The sequence below is a fragment of the Apiotrichum porosum genome, assembly GCF_003942205.1.
Source record: "Apiotrichum porosum strain DSM 27194 chromosome Unknown scaffold_1, whole genome shotgun sequence".
Lineage (NCBI taxonomy): Eukaryota > Fungi > Basidiomycota > Tremellomycetes > Trichosporonales > Trichosporonaceae > Apiotrichum > Apiotrichum porosum.
Genome location: NW_021167108.1, coordinates 2190047 through 2205711, shown reverse-complemented (window position 1 = coordinate 2205711; position 15665 = coordinate 2190047). Strand labels below are relative to the sequence as shown.

The 15665-nt window shown below is 59.1% G+C and overlaps 7 protein-coding genes and 2 non-coding genes across 9 annotated transcripts; 6 read left to right on the top strand and 3 right to left on the bottom strand.

Annotated features, from left to right (window-relative positions):
• Positions 1–12: 12 nt before the first annotated feature.
• EHS24_000789 (uncharacterized protein) lies at positions 13–1551 on the bottom strand (the record flags this gene model as incomplete). The annotated part of the gene is made up of 3 exons (XM_028616606.1): positions 13–1210; positions 1276–1334; positions 1375–1551. The coding sequence occupies 3 exons, from the start codon at positions 1549–1551 to the stop codon at positions 13–15; spliced, it is 1434 nt and encodes a 477-aa protein (XP_028480463.1).
• A 369-nt stretch (positions 1552–1920) lies between these two features.
• Positions 1921–2788, top strand: NHP2 (snoRNA-binding protein; the record flags this gene model as incomplete). The annotated part of the gene is made up of 4 exons (XM_028616605.1): positions 1921–2060; positions 2155–2427; positions 2533–2589; positions 2638–2788. The coding sequence occupies 4 exons, from the start codon at positions 1921–1923 to the stop codon at positions 2786–2788; spliced, it is 621 nt and encodes a 206-aa protein (XP_028480462.1).
• A 711-nt stretch (positions 2789–3499) lies between these two features.
• On the top strand, positions 3500–3608 carry EHS24_000787. Its single transcript has one exon. It is a non-coding gene; the product is annotated as a tRNA-Pro (tRNA).
• A 1014-nt stretch (positions 3609–4622) lies between these two features.
• Positions 4623–4839, top strand: EHS24_000786 (uncharacterized protein; the record flags this gene model as incomplete). Its single annotated transcript, XM_028616604.1, has 2 exons — positions 4623–4716; positions 4769–4839. The coding sequence occupies 2 exons, from the start codon at positions 4623–4625 to the stop codon at positions 4837–4839; spliced, it is 165 nt and encodes a 54-aa protein (XP_028480461.1).
• A 635-nt stretch (positions 4840–5474) lies between these two features.
• On the top strand, positions 5475–6112 carry EHS24_000785 (uncharacterized protein; the record flags this gene model as incomplete). Its single annotated transcript, XM_028616603.1, has 3 exons — positions 5475–5637; positions 5697–6033; positions 6094–6112. 3 exons carry the CDS (start codon positions 5475–5477, stop codon positions 6110–6112), a joined length of 519 nt encoding a protein of 172 aa, XP_028480460.1.
• A 1536-nt stretch (positions 6113–7648) lies between these two features.
• On the bottom strand, positions 7649–7747 carry EHS24_000784. The gene has a single exon. It is a non-coding gene; the product is annotated as a tRNA-Lys (tRNA).
• A 358-nt stretch (positions 7748–8105) lies between these two features.
• EHS24_000783 (uncharacterized protein) lies at positions 8106–11006 on the bottom strand (the record flags this gene model as incomplete). Its single annotated transcript, XM_028616602.1, has 3 exons — positions 8106–8834; positions 8922–10023; positions 10063–11006. 3 exons carry the CDS (start codon positions 11004–11006, stop codon positions 8106–8108), a joined length of 2775 nt encoding a protein of 924 aa, XP_028480459.1.
• A 482-nt stretch (positions 11007–11488) lies between these two features.
• Positions 11489–12735, top strand: EHS24_000782 (uncharacterized protein; the record flags this gene model as incomplete). The annotated part of the gene is made up of 9 exons (XM_028616601.1): positions 11489–11574; positions 11619–11684; positions 11731–11769; positions 11806–11844; positions 11883–11959; positions 11998–12266; positions 12306–12421; positions 12461–12540; positions 12578–12735. The coding sequence occupies 9 exons, from the start codon at positions 11489–11491 to the stop codon at positions 12733–12735; spliced, it is 930 nt and encodes a 309-aa protein (XP_028480458.1).
• A 251-nt stretch (positions 12736–12986) lies between these two features.
• Positions 12987–15620, top strand: EHS24_000781 (uncharacterized protein; the record flags this gene model as incomplete). Its single annotated transcript, XM_028616600.1, has 4 exons — positions 12987–13253; positions 13312–13466; positions 13504–13629; positions 13673–15620. 4 exons carry the CDS (start codon positions 12987–12989, stop codon positions 15618–15620), a joined length of 2496 nt encoding a protein of 831 aa, XP_028480457.1.
• Between the last annotated feature and the right edge of the window lie 45 nt (positions 15621–15665).

The window sequence follows — 15665 nt, the reverse complement described above, 5'->3', positions numbered from 1 at the left end:
ACTCGTCTCTGTCTAAGCGGTCTTGACGCGCAGCATGATGGCCTTTGCGCGGGTAAGCTGGTCGTAGCCGAGGGACGAGAGGGAGATTCCGCGGCCCGAGTTCTTGACACCGCCCCAGGGAAGAGCGGGGTCGAGGGCGTCGGCACGGTTGAGGTAGACGGTACCGCACTCGAGCTCCTCGGCAAAGTTGTTAAAGACGGTGATGGACGCCGGGTCCTCGGGGTTGGTCCACACCGAGGCGGTGAGACCGTACGGCGAGTCGTTCATGAGCGCAAGGGCCTCGTCGTCGTTCTCCACCTTCATGATACCAATGACGGGGCCGAACGACTCCTCGGACATGACGTCCATCGAGTGGTCGACGTTGACGAGCACCTGGGGGCCCACGAGGGTCGTGCCCTCCTTGGCGCCGGGGAAGTCGGACTCGGAGACGACAAGCTGGGCGCCAGCCTTGACGGCGTCGGCGACCTGCTTGCGGATACGAGCCGCGGACGCGAGCGAGACGACGGGGCCGAGGGTGGTCTCCTGCTTGGTGGGGTCGCCGAGGACATAGTCGGAGCGGGTGAGGGCGGCAAACTCCTTGACAAACTCGTCGTACACGGCCGAGTGGACGTAGATGCGCTCAATGGCACAGCACGACTGGCCAGAGTTGAAGAAGGCGCCGTCGACGAGGTTGCCGACGGTGTACTTGAGGTCGGCATCCTCACGGACGTAGGCTGGGTCCTTGCCGCCGAGCTCGAGACCGACGCCCTTGAAGCCCTGTCCCTTGGACGCAGCTCCCTGGACGGCGTGGCCGCCAACAACCGAGCCGGTGAACGCGACAAAGTCGACACGGGGGTCGGCACAAAGGCCGTTGAGGGTCGTCTCCTGCGAGAGGTGGATGACCTGGAGGACGTTGGCGGGAAGACCGGCAGCGAGGAAGGTCTGGAGAACGCGCTCAGCGGGGACGGGGGTCTGCGGGGCAGGCTTGATGATGACAGCGTTACCCGAGAGGAGGGCGGGAATAACCGAGTTGACAGTGCAGAGGTGGGGGTAGTTCCAGGGAGTGATGGCGGCGACGACACCGAGCGGCTGCTTGATGATGGTGCGCTTGTTGGCCTCGTCGTCGGTGTCGCTCTGGGGGATGGGAGCGAGGCACTCCTTGGCAATCTTGACGAGGTGGCGAGCGCGGTACAGAGTACCGTTGACCTCGCCCTTGCCGTAGCGGATAGGACTGGAGAGAGTAAGTCACGAGCTGCCAGGACGGAAATGTGGTGCGTCGTTCATGTGCTGACTCACCGGCCCATCTGGATGGCGAGGTCCTCCGCAATGAGGTCGGCGCTGGCCTCAAACTCGACCTGGCCATAAGCTTCCATAAACACTCGTGTGTCCACTCACGATCCACTTCTCGGCAATGGCAATGCGCTCGTCGAGCGACACCTTGCGCCACGACTTCTGGGCCTTGACGGCCTGGGTGATAACAGTGTCGAGCTCGGCGGTGGAAAGGAGGGGGCGGGTGCAGACGGGCTCCTGGGTGTAGGGCCCAATGGTAGTCTGGATGTTGACGTCGACCATGATTGCTAGAGAGATAGAGCTGGGTGATGGGAAGAAGTGAAGAATGTAGACGAGTTTATGAGAGAAGCGTGTCAGCGCGCGTCGCGAGCTCGAGTCTGCCCTTGCCGACACACGCACATACACACACACAAGCGGCAAGCGATTAGCGACACACAATATAAAAGTGTGGGGCCCTGGGATTAAGCCTGATTGTAAATTACCTAATCAACCTGGGGGTGTTATCACTCACGTGGTATCCACGTGTGGTTGAATTCGCTTTACCCACGTCATTGTCTTGCCATTTCTTCGTTTTCGAGAAGTGAACTTGCCGATCGCAGCGTGCAGAGCTCACCATCACCACCCACCCCACCCCCACCACCACCCGACATCATGGCCAAGGACGCCGAGCTCAAGGAGGAGAAGAAGAAGAAGCGCAAGTCTGAGGTCGCGGACCTTGACGTCGACGCCGAGGCCAAGAAGGCCAAGAAGGAGAAGCGCAAGAGCCTGGCTGCCGAGGACGGCGAGAAGGTGTGTATCCCATTGCAGTGTTGGCGGTGCGGATCTGGGATCTTGGATCCGCCGCGCCACGACCCCTCACTACATTTGCTGACTTTGCTCCCCAAGGCCGAGTTCGAGGTTCCCCTTGACGCCATCACCCCCCATTGCCGTCCCCCTCGCTGGCAAGAAGCTGAGCAAGAAGGTCCTCAAGACCGTCAAGCGTGCCTCCAAGGCTCGCCAGCTCAAGCGTGGTGTCAAGGAGGTCGTCAAGTCCCTCAGGAAGGGCGAGAAGGGCCTCCTCGTCCTTGCCGCCAACATCACCCCCATCGATGTCATCTCCCACCTCCCTGTCCTCGCTGAGGACACCCAGGGCGTCGAGTACGTCTGGGTGACCAGCAAGTGAGTCTCCGAGCTGTGTGACTCCGGCCAGGACCCTCTACCGAGGTGTCGTGGTCAAGCCTCCAGCCGCATCCCCTTTGTGTTTCCTTGTGCTAACTGCTACAGAGAGGAGCTCGGCGCCGCTTCCGGCACCAAGCGCGCGACCTCGTGTGTCCTCATCTGGTGAGTCTCTGTTTGGGGTCACATGACCAGTCACAGACGTGTTTCTAGTCACTCTGCTAACGCTCTCTCCAGCTCCGCACCAATTAAGCGTGGCAAGGACGCCAAGGTCGCCACTGCTGAGGAGACTGCCGAGTGGAAGGAGGGCCTCGAGGAGTGCCTGGAGGAGGTCAAGAAGCTCGAGACCACCGTCAAGTACTAGAGAGAGTCCGGGACAGAGCGTGTCACACCTAGCTTTTCATTGAGAGCTGGCTGAGGCTTCGTCGGCCTCAGGGTTGTACGATAGAGATCGCATGTATCTTTGCGAGCAGCGCGGGCAGTGGCAGCGGCGAGACGGGGTGGAGTTGCAGACTTGACTGGCTAGAGAGGACGACGCAACCGAGTAGTTTCGACGAGCGACCTATTCCACGGGCATCAGTACCAGAGCAGGAGGGAGCACAGGCGTAGAAGGAGTGGGGCAGTCTGAGAGCCGAAAGATGTTAAAATGGCTCGCTACGTCACCCGAGCCCGCAGGCTTGGACGGCAGAGGCTAATAGACGAGGAACGCCGCGAGGTAATGGCATTTTCAAAAAGCGGCCGATGCGGTAGCAACTTTTTTCTGCCACACCCTGCCTCACTGTTTGTCTTTCGATAAAAGACAACGGAATGAGCTCGGGTGGTTGCGCGTTCGTCTTAGATGAAGCATGACTGGCTGGACAGTAGACACAGCACCATGGTCAGGCGTTGTCGTGACCTTCAATGCTGCTGAATGATTGTGGCACTCACGGGGGAAGAAATCTCTCCTGTGCCTCTCTCAACGTAATCAGTCCGCTCGTGTGCTCTCAAACGTCATCTCCGTGTCAACTTTTTTCGAGCTGCGTATTCTCTTGGCTCATAGTTTCGGCGGAAGCGACATAAATATCAACAAAACACAGCTCTCGTGGTGTAGTGGCTATCATACTTTCTTAGGGTCCAGTCTTGGTCTTTAAGCCTTACCTCACGAGCTATGGAAGTGGTCCTGGGTTCAAATCCCGGCGAGGGCCTGTGATCTCTTTTGCTGCTTGCTGCAGGTATGCATGGAGCATGGTTTGTTGCTGGAAGATGGGTAGAAACGTTCCGGAGGGTGGATCGAGCGGAGGTGGATGAGGTGAGGGCTTTTCGGCAATCTGTGACCGTGGCACCCGAGATTCATGTGTAAAACATGTCGGTCTTGCCTCGGCTGACACCAGCACACACTCTTGCCAGCCGCTTGCGGCCACTCGTCTCGCTCCCATGTGTCATCCGTTCTGCCAAAGCGACTGCGATCCAGCTGCGCCGCACACGTGGAGACGCTGGGCTCCACTGCTTGAAGGGAGGGACACAGCCTTGGAGTGACGCACACGAGACAATGGCGCCATGGTCCCATACTTCGCAGCTGGACTGGTGCCCAGTCGGTGCATGTAACGCCCAACAGACCAGCAACAAAGGGACCACACAGTGTGTTCCGGACTTTAGGAGACTATAGACCACATGGGACAACGGAAACAAGACGGCAGACTGGTTCAAGACATGACCTGTTTTCCCATCGCCAGGCGCCTGTCTGGCCCTGGAAGCGATGTGTGGGCATGTGTGGGCTTCTCGGGCTTCTGCGAGGTATGGGTGGGCCCAAGCGACGCCTGCGCCAGCCAGCCAGCCAGGCCAGCCAGGCCAGCCGCCGCGGCATGTATGGTCGGGTCGTCTGACCGTCTGACCGCCCACACCAGTGCCAGCGCGCGGGCAAGCCCTCATGAGCCTGAGCCAGCCCACACGCCAAAGCCCAGCCCAGGCGTAGCCGAAGGCGTCAACCCCAGGAACTGGGCACTGTCCTCACCTCCCACGCTACGTTTTGGTGCAGAGCGCGCAGAGCCCCCGGCGGAGTGCACCCACCGATCCACCGACGCACCGCCGACACCCACCACATCCTGTCAAAATAAATATCGACGATAGGTGGGCAGCTCTCATCCCCATCCCCCTCCTCTCTCCTCTCCCCACTCCAACATCCTGCCACCGGCGGCACGCGCATAGCGCACTCGCGCAACATGCACGACCACTCCACTCCCGAGTCTGTAACTGAACCCCGATGCTCCAACACCCCCACGTGCTGGGGCGACAATGCCGGCAGGAATAAAGGACGTGAGTACAGCTAGAACAGGTGGTCTTTGAGAACGTGCTGACACGTTCACAGGCTCCTGTGTGGGATACTACACCGAGGGCAGCATCACCTACTGTCGGCACTGCGGACAGTACTGGTCCTAGGCTGGTCGGGCATGGCCAAAAACCAAACACCAAACATCAACCATCGGAACGTCAACCCACATGGTGCTACGGAACGACCACCATCACGACCCAAAATCAAAAGATCGCCGCCTTTACATTATAACCAGTGCGGATCATAGCAAACAGGACAATCTCAGTATACCATAAGGCTCTTGTGTATGTGTATGTAATGGACTTGTCGGATTCCAGAGACGCTGCTTTGGGGATGGTGTCGGACAATCTCCAGTGGTGGCATGTTCTTGGCTCAATTGGGTGTTGGGTCACGGGCAACGTCAACCCAACGCCAGTGTCAGGACACAGGAGGCTGGACAATGGACACTGTCCTCCGTTGAACTGTCTCACCTGTTGCAGCATACACGTCGTACGCCGTCTCCTCCATCGGATCACTGCAGGAAGCATCACAGCTGCCATTCCGACGACCCCACACCTCGTCGTCCGTCCGAAACTCGCGCTATGGCCAGCTGTGAACTTTTTTTTTTGGCTCCAACAGAAGCATCTCAGTCTGTACCAGCCTCATTTCTTGGCCCTTGGGGGGAAAAAGCCGAAAGGAAGCATGCAAGCATGGAGCACGGCCACCCCCACCGCCAGCCGCCAGCCCCGGACCGTTGTCCGGAATGTTGGACGGGTCCAGGTCCTTCCCCCAGGGCCCCGGCCGATCACTGGATTCACTGCGCAGGACAGTGTTTGTTCTCCGTCAGGCCAGGCCAAAAGGCAAAATGGGTATTGTCCTGAGGCTGGCTGGGACGGCTGGCTGGGACGGTCTCGCAGTTGACCGAGGTGGGTGGACGCCCATGGCAGAAAGGGTAGGATGTGGACGTGTTTGTCCTCTAGTTCAGGTGCTGGCCGCAAGATTTTGGTCTCATTCGCCATACGGCATGTCGTTGACGTTGACGTGGACGCCGAAGTGAAATACAGAATGGGCCGAGAGCAATCCATTTGTGTCAGCACTAGTTGTCAATACGGGACTGGTCGGCCGAAAGAGCTGCACGCTTCTGGTGTGCCTTGCAGCAGACGAATTGCCGCCTTGCGTATGGATAAAGGCCAAGCTCAAGAGGACGCTAGTACTGGATGGAGGACAAATCGAGAATGCGTGAATGGAACAACCACTTTGTTTGCTCAGGCAGAAGTCAGATCCCACAACCCGGGTCACTGTCCTCGGTTCCTGTTCCTGGAGTACGAGCTTGGTCAAAAAACGCCTCTCCATAAATCCATGAGCTGCTCTTGGGAGCGCAGTCGGGTAGTGGATGGGTAGAGCTTGGACCTCTTGCCTAGCACATTTGCTTTGCACCGTGGGCATTTTGGGACGCCATGGAGCGCCACACAGGCCCTGTGGACCCCGCCGGCGGCGGCAAAGGAACACAACACCCAAGCGCCGCGGCGGCCTTAGTCAGTGCAAGTGTGTTGTACGGCGTCTGTCCGGCGTGGGCTACACCGATAGACACTTGGGACGGAGGGGATCGGGTACAGAGATACAACTTTCCAGCCAGGGGCAGGCTTCCTTTGGTGAAACGCACCCACTCTCTGCCATGCCTAATGCACCAGAGATTGTACCTGGTAGGATAACTGCAGGACCCCAAACCGGCTGGGTGTTCCCGGTCCATCTTCACACGCAAGATAGGTGTTCGGGGCCCGACCGCAGGCCGTAGGTGTGTAGGATGTCTAGTACTGGAAGGAGTCGGGAATGAGACAGCGTCACCGGAGAACGCACAGACGCTCGCTGTCAGTGGCCCAGTGGCACCTCCTTCCGGCCCCCGCCACATTCCACACACCCGCCAAACACACCACCTCCAGACTCCTCCCACCGCTCCATCTATCCACCATCACATTTCATGCTTCCTGCATCCCTGGGGGTGCCGTGCAGAGCTGTAAAAGAGAGATTTTACTGGCACTGAGATTCGAACTCAGGATGGAGCTTATGAGGCAACCTTCTGCGTTGTAGGAAGAGACCCCGTCAGACAGTCGACATGCACGCTCGTGGGTGGCTCGCGCGTGCGTCGTGTCTCTGGGAGGCCCCCTGTCTCCCTAAAGCAGACGACTTAGACCACTAGTCAATACCAGTATCGGAGGGATGATACCACTAGGCAAATCCAGTTGATGGACAGCAAATAATGGAGGCCAAGTCATCGAGAACTGATGGGACAGTGCCCACGGGATTTGCGCTCCAACCTCGTGCCCATTGTTGCTCTGCTGGACCGTTGGAATGTCCTCCACGTCACTCTGTGGGATCCATGCAGCACGGTGTTAAAGAGTATGGCACGTGGAGACATACAAACATGTAAATGTACCGACGCGACGGCATCCGTACGGCTGACCATCTCACATTCACAGAAATTCACAGCATACACCCTCGGCCTTCATTCACTCCACAAAGAATAGGCAATGGTGGGATGGAAGCTTTGAGTAGAGAAACGGCTATCAAGAGTGGTTGTGGGAAGTGAGGGTAGGCCATCAGTGCGCTCGGAGACATCCACATTGGGGGCAAGGAATGCGCCGCCGCAGGACTCGCACCGAGATCATTGTTTACCCCCTTTGCTTTGACCTAGCTGTGTACATACCTAGCAGGCAGTGTGGAGGAGCCCCCATAACGAGCACAGGAGACGCGGGGCGACAGAAAATGAAGCACGCGCTTGGAGCAAGGCCGTGCATGTGGCGGGATGGGGTGGCCCCATCTAGAACCACCTTCTCCATCACTCACCACCACACTCTCCACCCGCCTGTCACTCCCCACGTTGCCCAAGCATCCAAGAGCCAAAAGAGGTGCTCCAAGCTACTGCTTAGGCCACCTGGAAGCCTCGTATGGGGCTCGAACCCATGACATTTTGATATCTTAACAGAAACCGGGTGGGGTAGTAAGAGTCAAACTATCTACCGACTGATATAACAAGGCCTTGACGTGAGGTCTGTGCGTGCTGACAGGTGGGTATGCAGCGAGCGAAGGGTAGATGATGAAGTGCGCTGAGCGCATTTCCATGCAGAGACATGGCGAGGAGGTTGCTGATGATGTGGACGGTTGGATGGGATCAGCAGGCCGTTTTCGTTGTCATGGGCGTAATCCTGCTTCGCTCCCCCTCCCCACTCCCCCCTCCCCCCTCCCCCCTCCCCCCTCCCCCCTCTCATATAACAATAGCGCAGACTGTGCATGGAAACAACAAAGGAATACTACAATTCTCTAAAACTACACCTGCCCGCCCTGTGAATGCTCATGCGGTTCGAAACGACTACCCAAACAAGATCTCCAACCACGCTCATCCAATGCTCGCCAGAATGAGATCGGCCTGGCGCGCAATCTCGGCACGCTCGGCAGCCTTGCGCACCTGCTCTTCCAGCAAGAGCGCCTCGTCCTCGCGCCGCCGCTCCTCTTCCTCGGCGACCCGCTGTGCCTCCATGGCACTCTGGATAGATGCCTCCATGAGCAGCGTGTCCTCGGCCTGGGCAGCTGCGGCCGCGGCCTCCTCGGCAGCGGCGCGAGCCTCGGCTTCCTGGCGCGCCTCCTGTTCCTTGGCAGCAGCGATGGCGAGCTGCATGGCCATCTCCTCGGCCTGCTGTTCCTCGGCCTCGCGGATGCCTTCGCGGACAACAAAGTCGACCGCACGGGACAGGACCTCGATCTTGGGTGCATCGAGGCAGCCGAGCGCGACGCATCCTTCGGGAAGCAGGTGGACTTGGCGTTTGGAAGTGAGGGCCTCGACTTGTCCCGAGGGGAGGAGAAGCGTGCAGTACATGCCCGTAGCGAGCTTGATGTGAGACCAGTCGCCCGGAGTCTTGAGCTTGTTGGTGATCATGTCAAATAGCTTTTCGCGGACACTGCGCAGACGATCGGCCATGGCACGCAGCTCGGCGAGCCACGAGGGATACAGCTTTGCGTCCGACAACACCATGTGGGCGAGCTGCGCACCCCACAGCGGTGGGTGAAAGTACATTGATCGCGCGATGCTGCGCAGTTGCGAGTTGATACGGTCGCGGTCGTCGGTGTTCTGCGCTGCAACGGAAACAATCGCGGGGCTGTCTGCGTAAAGGCCCATCATCTGAGGTTAGCAGAGTTTGTTGGACACGTAACTCACAGCATCAAAGCTCTGAATGAGCACAACTGGGAGCCCCTCGTGGACCATGAAGCGTAGTGGCTGGGCATCGCGACCGGCATCGCCAGTCGACAAACCCTGGAATGCTATGATGACCAGTGGGATGAGTTGCCGGTTGAGGGCCAGAGTCGTGAGCAAGCGCCACTGGGCAGTTGTGAGGTCGATACCGGTCGGCATCGATCCGCCGACATGCAGCAGCACAGCCGAGCGTGGTGGTGCCTGTGAGAGATCGTCGCGCATCCCCTCCCAGTCGACAGTACCAGTCTTCTGATTTAAGAAGCGGTAAAACTTGATCTCAAGACCAGCCCCGCGCAGGGCGGCAACGTCCTCCTCTGGGGTGGGGACAGGGAGGTAGACTGTTCGCGCGCCAGATGCGGGGAAGCGAGACAGGAACATGGCAGAGAGGCGGAGACCACCGGTGACACCCATGACCTGGATCGCCGCAATACGCTTATTCCTGAACGCCACACCCTCTTCACCGTAGGCAAAGCGAGTGCCCGACTCGAGGAACGGTGCATAGCCCTCGATAGGCGGTGTGCCGTAGGCCAGCAAGCCCTCTTCACGTAGCCGCTTCTCGGCATGGCGCATCGTCGGTGGCAGGAAGACTTTGCCACTGTTCTCGCGGAAGCCGGGGAGGGAGAGGTTGAGCTTGGACGTCGAGGTGTCCTGCCTGAAGGCGTTGTCAATGGCCACCTGGCTGTCCGTCGGGGCCATGGGTATGGCTGACCACATGGTACGCGACTCGGACGAAATGTGCGCGTCATGGGTGCTGCTGATGGTATAGGCTGTTTGGCGACCCATACTGGCGGCGGAGAGCTGTTGGAGAACGTCCAAGAGGAGGCTGCTCTGCGACTCTTGGCTCATACCCGCAATACCGAGACCAGTACTGGCGTTGGTGAGTCTTGCGAGGGCGTTGGCGGCTTCTGTCTGGCCGTTGTTGGCAGCACGAGTAGCGTGCATGATAGTGTCCATGGCGGCGTTCTGAGCTGCCTCGGGATCCATGTTGGAACCAGAGCGTATGAGGGACTCTAATGCCTGCACACGGAGACCAAGCTCATAGTTGACGGGGATGTCATCGTTTGGCCTGCAGAGTTAGCCCACGGCGCTGAATGACCCAACTCACTTTTTCCTCTTGCGCTGCGGCACATGTGGGGTATCCATCCGGCACATGCTGGGGACGCCTCGCTTGATGCACCGGCTGCAGGGAATGTTGCGGTCACAGTGTTGCTTTCGGCGGTGACACTCGGTACAACTCAACACAGTCCTGTTTCGCCGGCGCTTGAGCTTGCCATTCTCGTAGTACGTCCTGGGTCCAGTGTAATCGGCGTCTGTTTGATGACCGGAATCTTCAGCGCCAGTGTCGGGCTCGTCGTCGTCTTGGGGTGGCTCCATTTCGCTGTCTTGCGGTGTTGGAGGTGAGGACACGACATCATCGTGGTGGGATCCAAGGTTGTCGACGAATTCCTGCACTTGCTCGCGGGTGAGGGTCTCGTTCTGGGAGATGGTAGGGAGTAGGAGGCTGGAGAAGTCGTGATCGTCCTCGTCAGCGAGGGCAGCTGCGTGGTCGGCGAGGTCTCTTGTAGCGTCCTCGAGCGCCTTGGCGTCGGCGAGACTCGTTGCGTCGGCGAGGGCGGAAGCGTCGGCGAGAGCGGATGCGTCGGCGAGGGCAGAAGCATCAGCGAGGGCGGAAGCATCGGCCAGTGCAGAGGCATCCGCCAGAGCAGAGGCGTCGGCGAGAGCAGCCGCAGCTTCGTCAACACCAGAAGTGCTGTCCAGACCAGCCGCGTCTTCCAGGCCGGTGCCATCGCCAAGTCCCGTAGAGTCACCGTTGATGCCGTCTTCCTCCTGCATGTGACTCAACGCGGCCAGGTTGGCCAGCGTGTCCGGATCGAGAGGGTTGTTGACATCATCATCATGATCGCCCTCCTGGGGTGCCATCCCACTGAGAGCAGCTGCGAGGCTCAAACTCTCGTTGAGGTCCATCTCGGTGGGTTCATGGTCTTCATGTTGTGTGGTGCCGTCCGGGAGGTGGACCTCCGGATTGGGGAGATCGAGGTTGTCGGTCATGGTTGGCCAAAACCCGATCTGGGCGCTGTGCGATGGTTTTGGTATCACCAGGTAGCTCTCAATGTCGTTGAGGCGCCCTGGTGGGTCCGTTGCCCGTTGAGGGTCTGCTGGTCGATGTCGAGGTCGACGGGGTTGTCCTCACGGGGTGTTGAAGGGGGGTGGCCAAGGACGGGTGCGGGACCCGTGTTGTGGATGGTAAACTTTAGTTGGGGGGCTGGATAAGGTGTTCACAAATCAACATGTATTACGTAATTATTTCTAATGACGGCCGCAGGTGGAGGTTGTTGGTCATCGCGGTCGTTCCGATCGGCCCGTGATTGTAGTGGTGACTCACACACTGCGGCTGCCGCCCACTCTGACCCTTTGTGTCATTCCATATGCTGCTCAGGCCATCAACATCCTCAGCTGTGTTTAGACAGTGCATCGCAGCGGCTAGATTTGTTCATACAACCCCTCTCGTCCCTTATCCAAAGAAGCCAGCAATGTCCTTCCAACCCCAGCCCGACCAGTGCCCAGTGACCGACCTGGCATCGGTCCCCAACCCTCTTGGGGAAGGCAACTACATCAAGTGCGTGCTCTGGTGGCGGTACTCTTGACACTGACAATTCCCAGGACAGCCGGTTGTCTTATTATTGGCGACGAGGTTCTCAACGGAAAGACCAAGGACAGCAATAGCAAGTGGGTTGGCCACTGCATTTCATCAACCCGCACTGACGCCTATCAGCTTCTTCGCTCAGTTCTGCTTTGACCTTGGCATCGAGTTGTTGGTATAATGGGACTGGATAGCACTGACCTGAAGGAAGCGAATTGAGGTTATTCCCGACGAAGAGGAGGAGATGTGAGTGCAATTGCGTACCATTGTTAGCTAACCAGCAGTATCGAGGCTGCCCGGCGCATGACCAGCAAGTACGACTTTGTTGTCACTTCCGGTGGTATTGGCCCCACTCACGATGGTAGGTCATTGGGCATACTGGAGTAGTAACACCTGCAGATATTACCTACGAATCCCTGGGCAAGGCTTTCAACCTTCCGCTTGAGCATGACCCCGAGACGCTTCGCCGCATGGAGATTATGACTACCCCCAAGCGCCGTGAGGAGCTCGCCAAGGCGACCCAGGCGGAGCGTGATGCCCGCGCGCGTATGGCCCTCTTCCCTCTTGCCAAGGGAGGTCACTTTGGTGATGGCCAAGGTGGTTCCCGCAGCGAGGTCATCTTTGTCGCTCCTGACCGCTGGGTGCCTGTGGTTCGCCTTGGGGGCAAGGTTGGTTTCCTCATTGACCGCTCGTAGCTAACCCGCCAGCTCTGCATTTTCCCCGGTATCCCAAGCCTATTTGAGCAGCTGCTCCTCGGCCTGACACCTTACCTTCCTCTTCCTCCTTCCTCAGCCAAGCCCTTCCGTCACCTGATTTATACCGCGTGGGTGCCGTGTTCCGATCACAACTGACCCATCCACAGCCAGCCAGAGTCCAAGATTGCTCCCTACCTCACTGAGCTGCAAGCCCGTGTCAAGAAGGAGGGGATCCGTGTTGGCTCCTGTGAGTGGATCAATATCTGAAAGTCCTAACCCGCCAGACCCGTACCTCTACTCTGGCGTCCACGTCAGTCTCATCGGCCATGATATTGAGCGGGTGAAGGAGCTCGGCCAGGAGGTGTGTGAAAAGCTCGAGGGCAACGTCATCTCTGAGGGAGCTCTTGGCAACGAGGAGGAGAAGCCCAAGGCAAAGGTCTGATCTATACACAAGCTGTATTCTGCCTGCAAATGCATGCCGTTGTAGTCTGGCCCAAAGTACCTTCATGTGCGCAGCAGAGATACATTCGCCACTCATGATGAGCGGGAGACCACAACGGAAGCAAAATTGTCCGGATCTGCACTTGGTCCACTCACCTTGTCGCCATCCCAACCTACGACCACACTCTCCCTTCTGTCAACCAACTTTCCATCGGCACGACAAGCGCGGTCACAACGCGTACTATCAGCGCGATGTCACCAACACTCCCCTTCTCCCTCGACACCCTCCGCTCCCACGCCATCTTTGTCCCCCCTGCGTCGAGCTCGACAGATGACGGCTGGGAGCTCGTCGACTCGACCTCGGGCGGCAACCTCGAGGACGGTCTGCCTGCGCCCAAGAATGCGCGCATTGCCGTTCGTGACAAGGACCTGCTAGTTGCCTTTGGTCGCGAGGTGCGCATGGCCAACCTTGGGGGCGAAGGCTGGGAGGTGCACAATGGCGCCGTTGGCGGATACAAGGTACGTGTTTATTTCTCGTGTTGATGACGCACGGTGAGAGCGTGCTGACTCTGTACAGACTCTCAAGTCGCCCCACCTCACCTTTCCGATCCACCAGCTTGTTCTCAACCCCACCGGTCGTCTGATTGCGGTTGTGGGCCACCACCAGATCGTCGTTCTCGTGCTCCCTCGCGCCGGATTTGCGAGCACTGTCGGCGGCGACATTCCCTGCCGGTAGGTCTCTAGAGTGTGGATGTCGCTAACCTGCCAGTACCTTTGCGGTCGATGAGTACCAGCACTCGCCATCATCGACAATCGCGGTAACCAAGGTCCGCTGGCACCCCTGGGCCGAGGACGGCAACTCCCTCTGGGTCCTCACTGCCGACGGCAAGCTCTTGTGAGTTCCTTAGTCTACCTCCTTCCAGCAGCTGACCGTCCAGCGAGTACGATGTTGTTCACCCGCAAGACCCTGTGCAGACGTTCAACTTCCTGTCTGACAAATCGGTGTCCAAGTTCTCGGCCATCGATCCTCTGTCGCAGTACGCCACCTCGTTCACGTTCTCGGAAGGCTCGATGGACTTTGCCCCTCTGATGGTGTACGCCCTCATGGCCAACGGCGACATTTACACCATGGGACCAGTCCTTCCCCTCCACGCCGAGGTGCCTGTCGAGTACCTGCAGTCGCTCCAGGCATGGGTGTCTGCGCGTTCAGACAGCCTGAAGAGTGGCGAAGATGGCGAGGAAGGAAGCGCTGAGCGTGCGGCACTCTCCGGACGTGCGGCGCTGCAGTCGCAGTGGGTCGAGGCTGTTGTTTCGCAGGCGTCCAAAACGTCTGACGAGACCGAAGCTGAAGAAGCGCCCTCGCCATCCAAGGGACGTCGTGGTTTTGGCTTGCGGGATGCTACTCCTGCTCCTCCCCCCCCACCATCCAACCGCACACCACCACCGCCTGGCATGGTTCGCGTACACCCTCCACACCTCACTGCGTCGGGCAACCCCGCACCAGGAGTGCACCGCCCTCTCATGCGCCAGGGCCCTCTCCTGTATTCGCCTGCTCCCCAGGAGGTCGGTAACGGTGACGACGTGGACGAGCAGATGGCGACCGACCTGATTGTGATTCGCGCCGGTGCCGACTCGGAGAGCACCCACCGCATCAATGTCTTGGCCATTGCCTGGTCGGGCGGTCGTGTCGACCTTGGCGTTGAGGTTGAGCCTCCTGAGCCGCGCTGGGTGACGTCGCGCGACCCATCGCCAGGTGAGGTGACCCTCCCACTCATTGAATCGGTTCTCTCCTCGGTTCCTCCCGGTGTCGAAGCCGAGGCGTTTGCTGCCAACGCGCCTACCTTTGTCCAGGACACCATCCACCCCGATGTGGTTTACGTTCATCACTCGTTTGGCGTTGACGCCATCTCGGTGGAGCCATGGGCCACCAAGCTCTTCTCTGCTGGCGATGACCCTCTCCCATCAAGCGACGTGGCATGCCTCGTCGAAGCTGTCCCATCAAAACCCATTATTGGCGCCATCACGTTCTGTAATATCACCCTCGGTTACGGCCTCCTGGCTCTTGCCACAACTGGTCAGCTTGCTGCCGTCGAGATGGATTTCCGCGTCAAGGACGTCGGCATCGAGGCGCCTCCTCCCAGCGCTCCAGCCCCTGTTGTTGATGCCGACTCGGACTCTCTCCTCCAAAAGGCCTTTGACGTTGCCCCCCTGCTCAAGGAGCTGTCCCAGCCCCTTGACGCTCGCTCTGCCGTGCGCAAGCTCCCCGATTCTGGCAAGCAGATCACTTCCATTGGCCCCGATCACCTTCGCGCACTTGCGGAGGCTGCATCCCAGGTCCGCAAGCGCGCCGAGGCCGTCCGTAGCGCCTCGAGCGCCGTCGAGCGCCGCCTCGACCTGGACATCCGCGAAATGACCCGTCAGCTCAAGGAGCTCAGTGACTCCTCGTCCGGTATCGACCAAATCCGCACTCGCGCATCCGCCAATGCAGAGCGCGCCCACACCATGGCCACGTATCAGGTCACCTTGTCCCGCCGCCTTGACGCCATCCTGTCGGCCATGCTGTCCGAGTACCGTCCCCAGATTGGAGACGTGGAGCGGAAATGGTTCGACGAGCTGGAACGCCTGCGCGTCCGCGTGTCTGGCGGTGCTGGACGTCGCGCCCCGCAGGGACTGGCGCACAAGGCCCAGGTCCTCAAGGAGCAGCTGGCCGTCGTCAAGCCTCTGGCTGAAAAGGCCCAGGCAGAGGCAGAGGCCAACCCTTCGCAGGCATATGGATCCAAGCAGCTCCGCCCACTCGAGACCGCCCTCTCCCAGCGCAGTGACGAGCTCGCGCGCATGATGCGCAGGATGGAGGCCCTGACCGTCAAGGTCGAGGAGGCACAGTAAGGAGTGTAGTTGCAGTTATTAGTGGTACCCTCGGTCTCGTGGTGT